The 14,677-nt window shown below is 47.5% G+C and overlaps 2 protein-coding genes across 2 annotated transcripts; both read left to right on the plus strand.

The window, feature by feature from the left end:
- Positions 1–3,561: 3,561 nt before the first annotated feature.
- LOC100271911 (BAX inhibitor 1) lies at positions 3,562–8,482 on the plus strand. Its single transcript, XM_044562425.1, has 6 exons — positions 3,562–3,933; positions 6,551–6,694; positions 6,832–6,923; positions 7,590–7,776; positions 7,880–8,035; positions 8,163–8,482. Exons 1-6 carry the CDS (start codon positions 3,826–3,828, stop codon positions 8,217–8,219), a joined length of 744 nt encoding a protein of 247 aa, XP_044418360.1. The 5' UTR covers positions 3,562–3,825; the 3' UTR covers positions 8,220–8,482.
- A 225-nt stretch (positions 8,483–8,707) lies between these two features.
- On the plus strand, positions 8,708–11,445 carry LOC123143491 (cyclin-P4-1). The gene is made up of 2 exons (XM_044562426.1): positions 8,708–9,617; positions 10,975–11,445. The coding sequence occupies exons 1-2, from the start codon at positions 9,244–9,246 to the stop codon at positions 11,300–11,302; spliced, it is 702 nt and encodes a 233-aa protein (XP_044418361.1). The 5' UTR covers positions 8,708–9,243; the 3' UTR covers positions 11,303–11,445.
- Positions 11,446–14,677: the final 3,232 nt, after the last annotated feature.

Here is a 14,677-nt window from a genome sequence, read left to right on the forward strand (position 1 = left end):
CAGGTTCCTTGTGGTGGAACTTGTGAAGTTCTATATTTTGCATTGATGCTCATACTTTCGATTTACTTTACAACTTTAAGGTTTGATTCCTTCAGTTGTATAAGCGCTGACATGACGGTTGCCAACCAAGTGTGCACGGCTAGCTAGGGCTCAGTCTCAATGCTATAGATTCCACATACTACTTTCTTCATCCTGAATTACTTGTCGCATAAATGAATGTATTTAAACATATTTTTAGTTCTAGATACATCTACTTCTATCCATTTCTACAAGGTGGAGGGAATATTATTTTATGTTCTCTCTGGGTAAGGTGCATGCTTTAAAACGATGGATCGATCGATGGGAACAGGCTGCCAATAATTCAAGAGCATATCCACACTCCTCCCGACACTTGGAAGGAAAAGCACACTGAGGAAGTGCACATCTATCTTCTATCCCTATAGCCGACGGCTGCTAAATTTGCTGAATGCCAATGTGCTGGCAGACGACATGCATGACGATCACAACCCTGACACATACAATACTATCCATGGTGATGCCGGTGACGATCGGGCGGTAGAATCTGCCGTATATATAGTTTCTTGCGAAGTACCACATAGACGCAGACATGCATGTATGCACCCCTGCTGATGGGGATGGACGATGCACTGCCGAGAGCTCATTTTTTTTCAAAAAACTTTCGATCTAATCTTCAAACATGGCAGTACAATGAATATCAGAAATAATAAAAATTGCATCCAGATCCATAGACCATCTAGCGACGACTACAGGCACTGAAGCGAGCCGAAGGTGCGCCGCTGTCATCGCCCCTGCATCGTCGGAGTCGGTCACAACTTTTGTAGTAGACAGTCGGAAAGTCGTCGTGCTAAGGCCCCATAGGACCAATGCACCAGAATAGCAACCGCTGCCGATAAAGAATAACGTAGATCGGAAGGATCCAACCCAAAGACACACGAACGTAGACGAAAAACGACGAGATCCGAGCAAATCCACCAAAGATAGATCCGTCGGAGGCACACCTTCACACGCCCAAACGCACCGCCGGAACGTGGGCTAGGCGGGAAGACCTTTATTCCATCTTCAGAGAGCCGTCGTCGTCTCGCCTTTCTGAGTAAAACACAAACCCTAACAAAACTGAAAAAAAGACTAAAATCGAAGCCCTCCCACCGGCCTTTGTCAGAATCCACCGTGCCCACATGGCCCCTAGGGCCACCAGAGACGAGGCGGACTTGCCGCGGCGTCAGCAAGAGGCGGGGTCCCTAGCCTTTTTGGAGGAGGAGGCGGCTATTCTCTTGCCCCTGCACCTCCGTTATTTGAAAGGAGAAGGAGAGCTCATTTTCACCTTGATGAAATTAGTAGTACAGGAAAAGAGACAAGCCTATAGATAGTTTGGTTTCTATATCTGCACGCGCCAAGTTCTCCATACTCCCGGTGTCATGTATTTCACTGACTTTGATTCCGATTAGTTGACTTTTCGATAAGGGATGAAACTTTTATACTTCCTTTGTCATAAAATTACAACTTTATACTAAGGTTAGTATAAAGTTGAGATACTTATTTTAGGACAGAGGGAGTATAAAGGAAAGGAAACGAGAGCGAGCGAGCGAGATTACAGCTATTGAGTAATCAAGATCAGAATTTATTTATGTCACGACTTTAGCTAGTTCAAGACACACAAGTGCGTATTATTTCTTGCTCGATCCAGACATTGCTTGCGTACTCAAACTAGCCAGAGAGTTCGTCCAAAAGAAAATCTTACGAGTTTTTCTTTTCTTTTTTCACGGTAGAAAATCTTAGATACTAGTAGTACGAGTTAAAATTACAAAGCTGTCACCCAAGCCGGTGAGGGAATTAATTCCAACTGGCCCCACCGTACATGGTCCCACGGTGTCCCACTGCACGGCGGGGTCCAAGCTTCTGGAAGAGACGGAAAGCGCCAGGCATTGCTCGAGCAAGTTCGACGCCGCGGCCAAGCTTTCATCAGAAAAAAAAAAAGGTTCGACGCCCCAGCGACCAGCCGGCCCCGCTCTGCCGCGAAGCTTCCCGCACGTACGTGAGGACGTCTACCGTATTCCCGCCACGTGGCGCGACCGGATTGGTCATGCATCGAGAGTTCGCGTCATCCGGCACCGATCCGTCGCCGTCGGCCCCGGGATAAGGTGGTGGTGGTGTGACGTTCGTGCGGCCCAAGGCTACGGGGAACGTACGTAGTTACGTGCACGTACGTGTGGACGCTCGGCGTGATCCATTTGCCGAGCGATCAGGATATGACATGGTCAGCTCTGGGTCGGCCATTCTTCTTGATCAAGATGTGTGCGTTGTCTTCCTTGGTCAACCCAATGGCCTGGAGGAGCATGCTAATTTTCTTTCCAGAACCATATGGTTTGAAGGGCTTAGTTGACATTTTTACAGGGTGACATTTACAGAAGGTAGAGGCTGGAGTATGTACTTGCCTTCTTGTATTTGTTCAAAATTATAAAACAAAACGAAGTGACCGCAGTCCGAAGTGTGTAGTACAGCCCTAAATGGGATGTTGTTAATGCACTAGGACGTAGTTCAACCGTGTTTTGAAGAGATATGAGTAATGAAGGTAATTTTCAAAGTTACTTATATTTGGCATTTAATTTTAAAATTTAGACAATACAATGAAAAGCAACCAATAAAAGAATTACATCAAGAATCATATTGCTCGCCTTTTTATTCATTGTGTACGTTGCCCCCTCTAAAGCTTGAAAATTACGCTGAACCGACTTCAAGAAAAAGGGACACTTGCAAGCACTGTTGACATACATAGGTTTTGATGACAATACCCGCTTCAGCTAGAAACGAGATTTAGTAACTGCTGAAGGAACATCAGCTGAGGCATCACCCCACACGACATAGACTTGAAATGCTTTACCACCAGATCAGGGTCGGAGGACACATGGATTTTTCTTTTTTGAAGAAAAAAGGTTGAAATCGCTACACCGACTACCAACTAACCGCTTCTCTTAATTAACACACCGGCTCCCAAGATCCAAAGAGAGGCAACATATCTCTTTTTTTCAGAGAAAAGAGGGCCGAACAAATTTGACAACACCGATCCTATTTTCAGCAGCATAAGATTAGACATCCTCAAGGTCGAGAGGCCTTATCTCAAAACATTATCACCATGTCCACCACCGCGTCGTCGATTTCACCTCAAGAACAAGTTATTGCCACCACCTTGCGGGTACATTGCTAGAAACTGAAGCTAATGAAAACGGATTTTTTTGATTCATTTCAAGCTTTTTCAGCGATGTTGGTTGGGTAGGAGGGGACGTTGCCGTCGACTACTACTGCGCATATGGTGACTTCGTCAAGCTAAAGATGTGGTGCATGTGGCTCGGTATTTCGGAGATGCCCAGGGTTTTCACGTGAAACACCGCCCCTGCTTCCGGTTACGTGATGGAAAAAAACAGGACGCGACGGCCGGAAGCTTCTGGCGCCCTCGCGACGGACCGGGCAACCCAGACACAAGTTCGAGACAAGTACCGCACCGGTACCACGCCGCTTCCTCCCTCTCTTTTCCTTCCACGCGAATCAACCAACAAAATCGTCCACGCGTGCGTCGCAGCACCGCATCCCCCAGCAGGCCACCACCACCCTATATATCCCTCCCCCTCCGCGTCACACCCCTTCCATCCCATCACCGGTTTCGAAATCCATCCATCCATCCATCCTAAGCAGCGGAAGAAGAAGAAAAGAAAAGGAGAAAAATCCACGCGAAAGCACAAGCACAGGACAGGGAGGAACAACCTTGCGTGCGAGGCGAGGCCGCTCCGATTCGACAGACGCGCAGGGAAGATGGACGCCTTCTACTCGACCTCGTCGGCGGCGGCGAGCGGCTGGGGCTACGACTCCCTCAAGAACTTCCGCGAGATCTCCCCCGCCGTGCAGTCCCACCTCAAGCTCGTACGCGCCCCCCTCCCCCTCTTCTCTCCCTCCGATGCGGGTAAATTTGGGGAAAACTTTCGGTCCGTACGTGGTTATAGGGTTTCGCGCACGGGGTGCGACGACGGATTTTTGTGCGGGTCGTCGATTTGGGCGGCGGGTTCCCCGGGAGGGGAATCGGTCGGCGCGGCTGCAATGCTGCCGGCGCTGGATGGTTCGTTCCCCGCCGATTCGGCGGTTTGGAGCTCGATTTCGCGCCGGATTTAGGTTTCCCCGGCTGGATTATCAGCATTAGGGTCGATCTCGTTGGTTAGCTGCGGCCTGGGGAGCTGCTGGCTCAATCGCGTTCGCTTGGAGATCCCAAGCGCCAATTCTGCCGCTCTGTTCAGAAATTTCGGGGAATGCTACCTGATGACGGGGTAGGCGTTGATTTCCCTAGTATACGCTAGGTAGTTGCCTGTGTATACGCTATGCTACTGTCAAACGTAGAATCGTAATGAACCATGGCCACGAACTGGATGCTTTTTTTTTCATCATTCATTATGCATAATTATGAGCACTTCTCTTTGATTTCCTTCCCTTTTTTTTCCTCTCTTGAGTTACGCATGGCAGGTAGTAGTAATTTCCGTTTATGTCGTTATCAGATCGGATATGGATGTTTAATGGTCGGGGTCACCTAATTCTGCCTGAACTGAATCCGTTCGTGTCACAATTATGACTACCAGTTACTTTTCCCTTGCTTTTTCCTCGTTTCTTCAACCAACAGTTGTAGGAGTACTAGTCATGCAACAATTTCGGTTTTACACGTTCGTACCAAGCGTCCTTGTCATAATGGATATGATATCGTTGGCTTGGGAAATTCTTGTGCTGTTAATCCTGTCGTTTCCTCTAGCACTCCATTCAGAAAATTCAACTGATGTGCTGTTAATCCTGTCGTTTCCTCTAGCACTCCATTCAGAAAATTCCACTGGTGCTACAAAATTCGACAGATGCTACTTGACTGGGCATAGTTTTGGCTGTAGATTTGTTTATTCTAGCTAGTTGCCGTGGATGCGTGTCTGAACCCTTGCCAGAAACTGCATGCTTGCATGTCGTAGTTAAGTTTTCCCTTCCCCTATTTCATGAATGAGGTGCTCTAGTTAACAATTTCCTGCTATTTCCTGAATTTCGGGAACTGCCAGTACATATGTAGTTCTAGGGTTTCGCGCACGCGACGCGACTGTGAATTTTTGTGCGGGTCGTTGATCTGTGCGGGTTCCCTGGGAGGGGATTCGTTCGGCGCGGTTGCAATGTTGTCGGTGCTGTGCTGTTTGTTAGTGCTGGATGGTTCGTTCCCCGCCGATTTGGTGGTTTGGAGCTCCATCTTGCGCCGGATTGTGTCCCCCCGCTTGATTATTAGCTTTAGGGTCGATCTCGTTGGTTGGTTGGTTAGCTGGGGCCTTTGGGAGTTGCTGACCTGCTGTGGTGATTAGTCTTGGAGATTATTACACCAGGTGCCAATTCTGCCGCTCTGTACAGAAAATTCGGGGAATGCTACCTGACGACGGGTCACAGTTTGTGCAGCGTACGCCTATGAAATGTAGAATCATAATGCACTGGACGCTTTTCATCATGCCATATAATTATTAGCAGTTCTCTCTGATTTCCTTTCCTTTTTTCCCCTCACGAGTTACGGTTGGCAAGTAAACCTAAAATATGCATCACTGATCACGTAAACGATCCAGAGAAAACCCATCGCATGGTTCTAGAGTGGTCTGATCCCCCATATCTGCCCCGCTCTCTCTGATTTGTTTCTCGCGATGGACTAGGGCCTCACCTCCTTTTCAGCCGTTCCAACCAGCATGGATAGCTTTTCTTCACCAAAGAAGAGGTACAAAGCGAAGGCTCGAGGACGATTCAGTGTCAAAAAAGATAAAATTATGAGGCAGATTTCAAGACAACATCTACAGTATACGGCAAAAAAAATACCTTCAGAAAAAATACAAGAAGCCGACAAGGCCGAATGAAAATCCAACTTGTGCCTGGCTGACGATTTACTTCTTGTCTTTCTTCTGAAGATATTTTTTTGCCGTCTGCTGTACATGTTGTCTTGGAGATCTGCTTCGGAATTTTATCTTTTTTTACGCTCAGTCGTCGTCGAGCCTTCTTCTCTGTGGACCTCTTTGCCAAAGAAGAGCTATGGCTGGTTGGAACGGCTGCAAAGGACAAATCAGCCTTAAACACACGAGTACATACAAATAAGCATGCAGCAAAAGAATGGCAAAACAAAAATCATAACATAGATTGATCCATCGATGATGAAAAGAGGCGATTCCATGCGGCGGCGGCTCGCTCCTGCAAGCTCTTGTTGTGTGATGTGAACAAAAAGAGAGAGAGAGAGCGTGGCAGATATGGGCACCGGTAGGGATCAGACCACTCTAGAACCGCGCGATTGATTTTCTCTCAATCATTGATGTGATAGTAAAACGTGGGCTGGGCAGCTAGTACTTCCCTCGATCACGGTCATCGTTATAGCATCTACTGGAGAACCATAAAAGCTTCCAAAATTTTAGGAAGCTGATCACGATCACGAGTTACAATTGTTATCAGATTGATTATGGATAGTTCAAGTGACTCATTTCTGCTGGGTTTTCTGCAGGTTTACCTGACCCTATGCTTTGCCCTGGCCTCATCTGCCGTGGGTGCTTACCTGCACATTGCCCTGAACATCGGTGGGATGCTGACAATGCTCGCGTGTGTTGGAACCATCGCCTGGATGTTCTCTGTGCCAGTCTATGAGGAGGTTTGTCTCGCCTTCTTCTCCTGACCTTGATAACTTGTTTGCTGCCTGCACGGGTAGAAATTCACAAGAAGTTGTCGTCCTGGAAATGTCATGACATGGTGCGCTGACTTTGTTGATGTCTATCTCTTTGTGAACAGAGGAAGAGGTTTGGGCTGCTGATGGGTGCAGCCCTCCTGGAAGGGGCTTCGGTTGGACCTCTGATTGAGCTTGCCATAGACTTTGACCCAAGGTAAAGACGAATTTGCTTTTGTTGTTGTTCCAAATGTCCCTGTCTCGTTAAGAATAGTTTAGGAGTAAACCCCGTGGCAGCGAAACCAAGTTGGCCATGACGTTTGATGATATGTCATGGAAGGGCGACATGTACTGTCTGTGAAATAGCTGTGATTGGATTATTGGATATCTGCTGATTATGTGTCCTTATCCATCGTTGTCTGGTTGTTCTTGCAAAGCATTATTAGTTAGGTTGTGTAGGTGCCAAATTCTGCTTCTGGATAGTTTATTGTTCTCCTGAGACCCTCCTTTTTCCTACATTGTCTGTTCTTTGGATGGGCCACTATGATTAGTCTTTTAAGGGGTGCTATCTAGATCAACAGTTTGTACCTGGGCCCTTCCCCGTGGGGTTTGGACCCTGTGTTTGGGTTATTGTTATTGAACTTTGGGCCTGATCATGGACTCTTTGGGCCTTCATTTATGTTAGTGATGCTGAATTTGTGTACCTGCAGTTCTAGTACAAAATCGATATGACTGATTGGTTGTTATTTGGTCAAGCAGATTTGCTGTTGTTTTTTTGCAGAGCTTTGCTTTTAGTTTGTTGCTGCTCAATGCTCATCTTCGTTTCACATCCCTGTTATTTATGTTGGCTGACATAATCTTGCTTGTTGCTCTGTGTTACCAGTATCCTCGTGACAGGGTTTGTCGGAACCGCCATCGCCTTCGGGTGCTTCTCTGGCGCCGCCATCATCGCCAAGCGCAGGGAGTACCTGTACCTCGGTGGTCTGCTCTCCTCCGGCCTGTCGATCCTGCTCTGGCTGCAGTTTGCCACGTCCATCTTTGGCCACTCCTCTGGCAGCTTCATGTTTGAGGTGAGACACACACACACTGTGAAGATCCCACCACACAACAGAGATCATCCATACAATATTTGTGGCCGAATGATGATACAAACATGGATTACGTGCCCTGCAGGTTTACTTTGGCCTGTTGATCTTCCTGGGATACATGGTGTACGACACGCAGGAGATCATCGAGAGGGCGCACCACGGCGACATGGATTACATCAAGCACGCGCTCACCCTCTTCACCGACTTCGTCGCCGTTCTCGTCCGCGTCCTCATCATCATGGTGAGCACCCTAGCCACCTTGGCCGCCTGCCTCTACTCATCCTCCACCCGCTGTGGTTGCCAAAATTTGATTCGGTTCGATATGGTCTGATCAATTGTGCTGAACGGTGATGTATCCCTGTTTGCAGCTCAAGAACGCAGGCGACAAGTCGGAGGACAAGAAGAAGAGGAAGAGGAGGTCCTGAACGTGTGTCATCTGCACATCGTAGATACCATCGTCGCCGCCGCTACTGGTACCACCACCACTGCTAAGTACTTGTAGGAATTAAGCTGGCGCAGTAACTTGGCGCCGTGCCACCCTTGTTAATTCGCGCTCATGTGAACCTTGTGTGAGTTTGCTGCTGCTGATGAAGCTTTTGCAGACGCTGTCTGCGTTCCGGATCTCTTCTTGTGTTCCTGTTACCGTCACGATAATCGAATCATGAGACGATTTGGTTTGGTTTGCGAAGAGCATGGCTACGCTTGTTTGTGAGTGATTGATCTCGTCTCGTCGGTTTTAACCTTGTGACGTGTCTCATTTCTTTTGCACAAATTGTCCAACACATGTTGGTACTCCAGGTTGGTGAGCAGGGCCTGTCCGATTGTGATGTCCGTCCGTGCTCTTCTCCTGTCGTGGTTCCGGGTAGTTGGCTCGGCTGGCACATCCAACTTGCCCTGGATCTGCCGCTGCGTTTCGGCCAGGCATCTGATAGTAGGGCTGCTCTAAAACTAGCTTCCCAACGTGGTTGCTGCGTCCGCATAGTTTAGTTGGAGGGGGAAACTGCGTCGGATGCCATCGTCGGCATATATCTCGAGTTCTTCTGCTCTGTCTATTCTGAAATGAGTCTATCTAAGCTGCAGAGCCGTGCCAAGAAGTTAAACGCAAATCACACGTCGTTGTGATTTTGTCAAGTCAATTCGAGTTGCTTTTATCAGATCGGTCAACTTGGGTCTTTTCCCTCTTTAACTCCCGACTCCGTTACGGACACGCATGTCCTCCTTGCTCAGCCAAACCAAAATACTACTAGAACTCCAGCTGGCTGGCCAATCCAACTATCCAGCCGATTTTACTCCAGTCGGCAAGCGTATATATGAGCCAACAGATCAAGCCAAGCGGGAAAGCAGGCAGGCCACGCGCGCACACTCGTCTCGTCCTCCACCCACCTCGCCTTCGCCTCCGCCGCACGCAACAGCCCACCAGCCACCCCACCACACCACAGCAGAGCGCCCATGGAGACGGAGAGGCGGGCGAGCAGCGGCAAGCGCGCGTCCGGCGCACCGCCCAAGGTGGTGGCCGTCCTCGCCGGCCTGCTCGAGCGCGCCGCCAAGCGCGGCGACGCTGTTGACGGCGATGGCTCCGGCTCGGCGGCGTTCCGGGGGCCGACGGAGAAGAAGCCGGAGATCGGCGTGCGGCGGTACGCGGAGCGCATATACCGGTACGCCGGGTGCAGCCCGGCGTGCTTCGTGGTCGCCTACGCCTACCTCGACCGCCTCGCCGCGCCGTCGCTGGAGGCGGAGTCCGCGGCGGTGGCCGTGGACTCGTACAGCGTGCACCGCCTGCTCATCACCAGCGTCATGGTCGCCGCCAAGTTCATGGACGACATGTGAGTGCTGCCCGCCCGCTCCCATCTCCCCCCTCAAATCCGACCTCCATTGCATCGCTCATACCGACTCTCGGCCTTCGTCGGCAAAGCTAGTTTACGCGCGCTCCGAGAGATTAACAATTCGCGCCGAACAGTTGACCGTCTGGCAATTAACCACGCACCTGCGCTATTACTGCCGCCGCCGCCTGCATCGATGCATTTGCAGGTGCAATTTCGTGGCATGTGCGTCTCATTTCTCAGCTTAGTAAAATAAATTTGTTCAGCTCGAACGAGTCCAGTTCAGAAGCTGTTGACAGGACGCATGAGAGCCATCTCACCTGTGTGACCTGCTGTCGGCGCGTAGAGCTGGCTGGAGCAGAGCAGAGGGTGGTGGTGTGTCGGCAGGGCCAAAACGTGCACCCGCCATGCGTCGGTGTCGCCGCCGAGCAGGGCCGCGTTGCGCGGGCCGACACGTGGGACGGTCCTGGGGTTCTGACGTGGCGGTCTGGCTGCCTGTCCGTGTGCTCCGACTCATCTGGCACAACCACCATCTCCCCCGGTCGACGCGGATCGCACGGCCGTGGTGGATTATTCTGGCTGCCAGAGTGCCCGTCGAGCTGGACTCGGATAGCAGCCGCTGCCCTTTTTTTTTTGTCTCCCTACAGAGTCCAGATCAGATGAGATTATTATTTTTTGGATGGGAGGAAGATCAGATTAAGTAGGAGTGATAGGTGTGGTGGTGCGGTCTCGATGATGCGTAGCTTTGCACCATCTTTTTGTCTGATGATTCAATACAAACGCGCACTGCTAGCCGCAATAAAAAAAATTATTTTCAGGAAAGCAGTATAAAGAATAATAGTAGTTCAATTGGTATTCACTTTGCTCAGCTGATGAAGAGGCGTTTCAACTACCTGCACGTACCGTCCACATGCGCAGCTAAAAAATGCGGCCGCCCAGCGTGATTGTTGTTCTTGTTTGAACCGAGGTTTTTTATAGTTGTTGTTATTGTATTGTTACGGCAAATGAAATGAAATAATAGGACCACCTGACCGGTAGGTGCATGGTCGATCGACGACGTTCGGTTGGGACGTCCGTCCGTCCGTCCAGCTGGTCGCTGCGGCGTTGCCCTCCCACATGAACTCGATTGCTCACCTAACTCAAGAAATACATCATCAGCATAGCACTAAACACCACTAGCTTAGCGCTAGCTCGTCTCCCCACCTACACACTTAGCCGCTAATCATATGCATGTGCCTAGTTCCATGTTACTATGACGCTAGATCGGCCTGTACAATTGCACTAGTTAATAATTATACAATGTGTAGATTACAATCTACTCCTACAATGCATCAATGTGTGCACGCGTGCGTGGATGCAGACACTACAACAACGCCTACTTCGCGCGGGTGGGCGGCGTGGAGCTGCGGGAGATGAACGGCCTGGAGCTGGAGTTCCTCTTCGCGCTGCGCTTCCGCCTCAACGTCACGCCCGACGACTTCGCATCCTACTGCGCCGCGCTCGAGGGCGAGATGCTCACCACCACCACGCCGCCGCCGCTGTCGCCACCGGCGGTCATGGCCTCAGTCTCAGTCTCGCCGGAGGAGGAGGAGGAACAGGACGCCTCTGCCGTCGCGGGAGGCGGCATCATCACGGCCTTCGCGGCGGCTGCCCGGGTATCGGTGGCCGTGGCCGAGATCACCCAATGACACGGAGACAACGTACGAGCGCGCGTGTGATTCTTTCATTTATTTTTCATTTTTTATAGCTTCTTGGTGAGGTGTACCACGTTCGTTGTCAATTGAATGTGTACAGTTCTATCTTTTTGAGCTATCGATGAATAACTTATTTTCGGATGGCGGAAACCTTTTCTTTTACCCTCTTATGGCTGGCAAACGTTTCCTGGGAGGGGGCGGCATTCCAAACGATTTTGCCGGCAGTTTTAGTCGTGTGGGGACGACAACTTCTTCAAAACAACATGAATTTCTCTTCGGGATAAGGTATTTTTTAGCTTAAAGCTGCCAGATCTCGGGAAGTAACTAAAAACTATGAGGAAAAAGTGTTCGCCATGGATTAAAAGTGTCATACCTACAAGGCGATAAAAAAACAGATGGAAATTACAAACATGTCATTCGAGAACCCAACGTCGTCTTTTTTAAAAACTTTGGTAATTATATTAAATCAAAAACTATTACATCGTCCACCATCCACCTTACAATTGATACCGGCGGCTCCTCAATCCACATCGAAGGTGAGATCGAGACCTTAGACCTAGCTACTTCATGAGAGATACAAATTGCCTCCCTAGAAAAGTAAACAAAAAAGGAACCCGAAGTATAACCAACAACTAGAATCTTAAAATCCGCATAAATTGTAACAGTGCCCGATGCCATGAAGCCACCATTGTTCATCGTATCTATTACCTCCATGCAATCTGACTCGACCATCAAGTTGTTGATTCCAAGTTACTACGCCAGTAGTAGGCCGTGCCGTAATGCATAAGCTTTAGCAGCTGCTGCATCTAGTACATGATCAAATCTTCTCATTTGACACCGTAATAAAACCTCATTTTTCGTCTCTAAGAATCGCACCAACAACACCTTGGAGCATCTTTGAAGGAAATGTCGTGCCCACATCTAGTTTTTACTTGTCCCTCCATCGCCTTGGTCCATCCTCCCCTTTTGATACCTACATTCTTCTTCTTGGCCTTCACATAGTCCACAGTTAAGACAGAAATCGACATGGCCGAACGAGCTGGTACCTGTACGTCCTCCCAATGGACTGATTGTCTCCTCTCCCATCATATGTACCAAATCGTAACCAGAATTAGTAGTTGAGCACTTACATCTGGTATCAAGCTTCTTCTCGCAGGTTCACTTAAAGCCAACGTCGTCTTTCTCCTGCTCACGCGCCGGTGTCACGACATGACCCATGCTCGGTGTTGTAGTTGAAACTACAAACCATCGCCCGAGCAAGCCCCCAAAATAACCTTAACCACGGTCTTACACCTACTCCTCGTCCTCTTTTAAGGGCGACAATCCAATCTTCGACGGTTCCGAAAAACACTTGAAGAATTGTGTTCGCTTAGCAGGACCACTCATTCCCACACATCGTTGCTAGTACCACCTACGGAAACCTCAGAACCACCAGGAAGCTGAAGAACTTGAGAAAATGAGTGGATGGAGTGCAAAAATTAGGGGTTTGGTTATGGATTTGGAAAGCATGTTGGACATCCCTTTGCCTTCAGTGGACTTTAGTGCGAAATAATAGGCTCAATCAAAGAAGAGTCGCGGACGCCGAGAGCGAAGTAGTAGTGAACGGGCATCATGGTTCCCTTTATTTTGAAAATAACAATAAAAGTATATTTAGAAGTTTACTTTGCTAACTTCCACCCAGTCGGAAGTTAAGCAACAGATCCGCACAATTCTCCTCTTTTCTAATTTGCATGCACTAACGTCTGACTGACCGGTAGTTTTTTTTTTTTTTTGAGCCAACTGGTAGTTAGTAATAGATCCGAACAGAGATGCATGCGGGAAGAGCAACATTGACATGCATGCATATAACAACAAAACTTATGATGTCAGCAAAGTTTCCTCTCAAATTCAAACTTTAAAATGTTTTGTAGCTCAAACCGTAGCTTTGATTGAAAAACTGTTTTCATATTAAAAAATTCAGCTCGACGAGATCTTCGAAACTAGATCCCACGTTGATATGTTCTGGCGACCTTTTTTTTGGGTAAAAAATTATCACGCCTCTCCTACGTAAGTTATCATGTTGTTTACACAAAAATTATCGAGGCATCAAAAATGGTTCCTACAATTTTCTCCTCACATGCACAAGCATGCATACACTAGAGGACAAAAAAATAATGTCGTCCAAAATTCAAAATGTTTTATAGCTTAAACGCATGTCCGATTCAAATCCATTTGAACAACAAAAAGTTACGATCAGACATTCAACACTAGATCACATATAAAACTGAATATTGCGCATTATGCCGGGCTAGACCCACAAAAGTAATCATGCCTGGACTAAGTAAGGTATCAGCTCTGTTATGCATATATTACCATGTTACTTACACGGATGTAATCGAAGTAATGTTTTCAACAACTTTTTCGATGGGTCAAAATTCTCATGGTGTTTTTACACAAGTTATTCGGTATGGGAGTCTGTATTACCATGTTATTTATAAAGTATGTTTTCAATATTTGTTCCCACGGGTCAAAGTTATCGTGGTGTTTGTACATAAGTTATCCGGTCTGAGAGTGTATATTATCATGCTATTTACATAGAAGTTATTAGTGGTATACTTTCAACAACTTTTTTCCACGAGTCAAAGTTATCATTGTGTTTGTACCTAAGTTATCAGATCCATGAGCCTACATTATCATGCTATTTACACTAAAATTTATTGGTGATATGTTTTTAACATATTTTTTCTGAGTCAGAGTTATCGTGGTATTTATACCTAAGTTATCAGGTCTGCGACGTTTATATTACCACGCGATTTACAAATAAGTTACCAGGGGTGTTTGTCAAGAACTTATTCCTAGGTTTAAATTATTCCTCCGTGTTTGTATGCAAGTTATCAGCTCTGTGATGCTTAAATTATCACGTTATTTACATAGAAGTTATCGAAGTATGTTTCAGTAACTTTTCCCCCTAGGTTATAAACCCAACTTGGCATACATGAACCACACGAAGAATTGGAAGAAAAAAAGATGACTCGGCATGAGAGAAGAAATCGAGGGTATGTTCCAACAATATTTTTCATAGGTCAATAGTTACGATGGTATTTATACATGAGTTATCAGCACTGTGTTGTGTATATAACCATGTTATTTCTACAGAAGTTATCAGGATATGATTTCAATAACTATTTTTTCTCCATGTTAAAAATTTATCATGGTGTTTATAAGTAAGTTACCATGTCTGTTGTGCGAAATTATCGTGCTATTTACACAATAGCTACCGGGGGTATGTATTTCAATAAGTAATGCCGGGTCAAAATTTTACCATGATGTTTCTACATGAGTTATCAGCTCCGTTGCACATGTTTATCATGCTATTTACACATAGGTTGG

Source organism: Triticum aestivum, chromosome 6D, assembly GCF_018294505.1.
Source record: "Triticum aestivum cultivar Chinese Spring chromosome 6D, IWGSC CS RefSeq v2.1, whole genome shotgun sequence".
In the NCBI taxonomy this organism is placed as follows: domain Eukaryota; kingdom Viridiplantae; phylum Streptophyta; class Magnoliopsida; order Poales; family Poaceae; genus Triticum; species Triticum aestivum.

Bases quoted from the DNA above. Each gene is read 5' to 3' on its own strand.
- LOC123143491 (XM_044562426.1), top strand. From the start codon at position 9,244: ATGGAGACGGAGAGGCGGGCGAGCAGCGGCAAGCGCGCGTCCGGCGCA. The intron at 9,618-10,974 runs GTGAGTGCTGCC...GCGTGGATGCAG, and splicing joins GCCAAGTTCATGGACGACAT to ACACTACAACAACGCCTACT.
- LOC100271911 (XM_044562425.1), top strand. From the start codon at position 3,826: ATGGACGCCTTCTACTCGACCTCGTCGGCGGCGGCGAGCGGCTGGGGC. The intron at 3,934-6,550 runs GTACGCGCCCCC...GGTTTTCTGCAG, and splicing joins TGCAGTCCCACCTCAAGCTC to GTTTACCTGACCCTATGCTT. The intron at 8,036-8,162 runs GTGAGCACCCTA...CCCTGTTTGCAG, and splicing joins TCCGCGTCCTCATCATCATG to CTCAAGAACGCAGGCGACAA.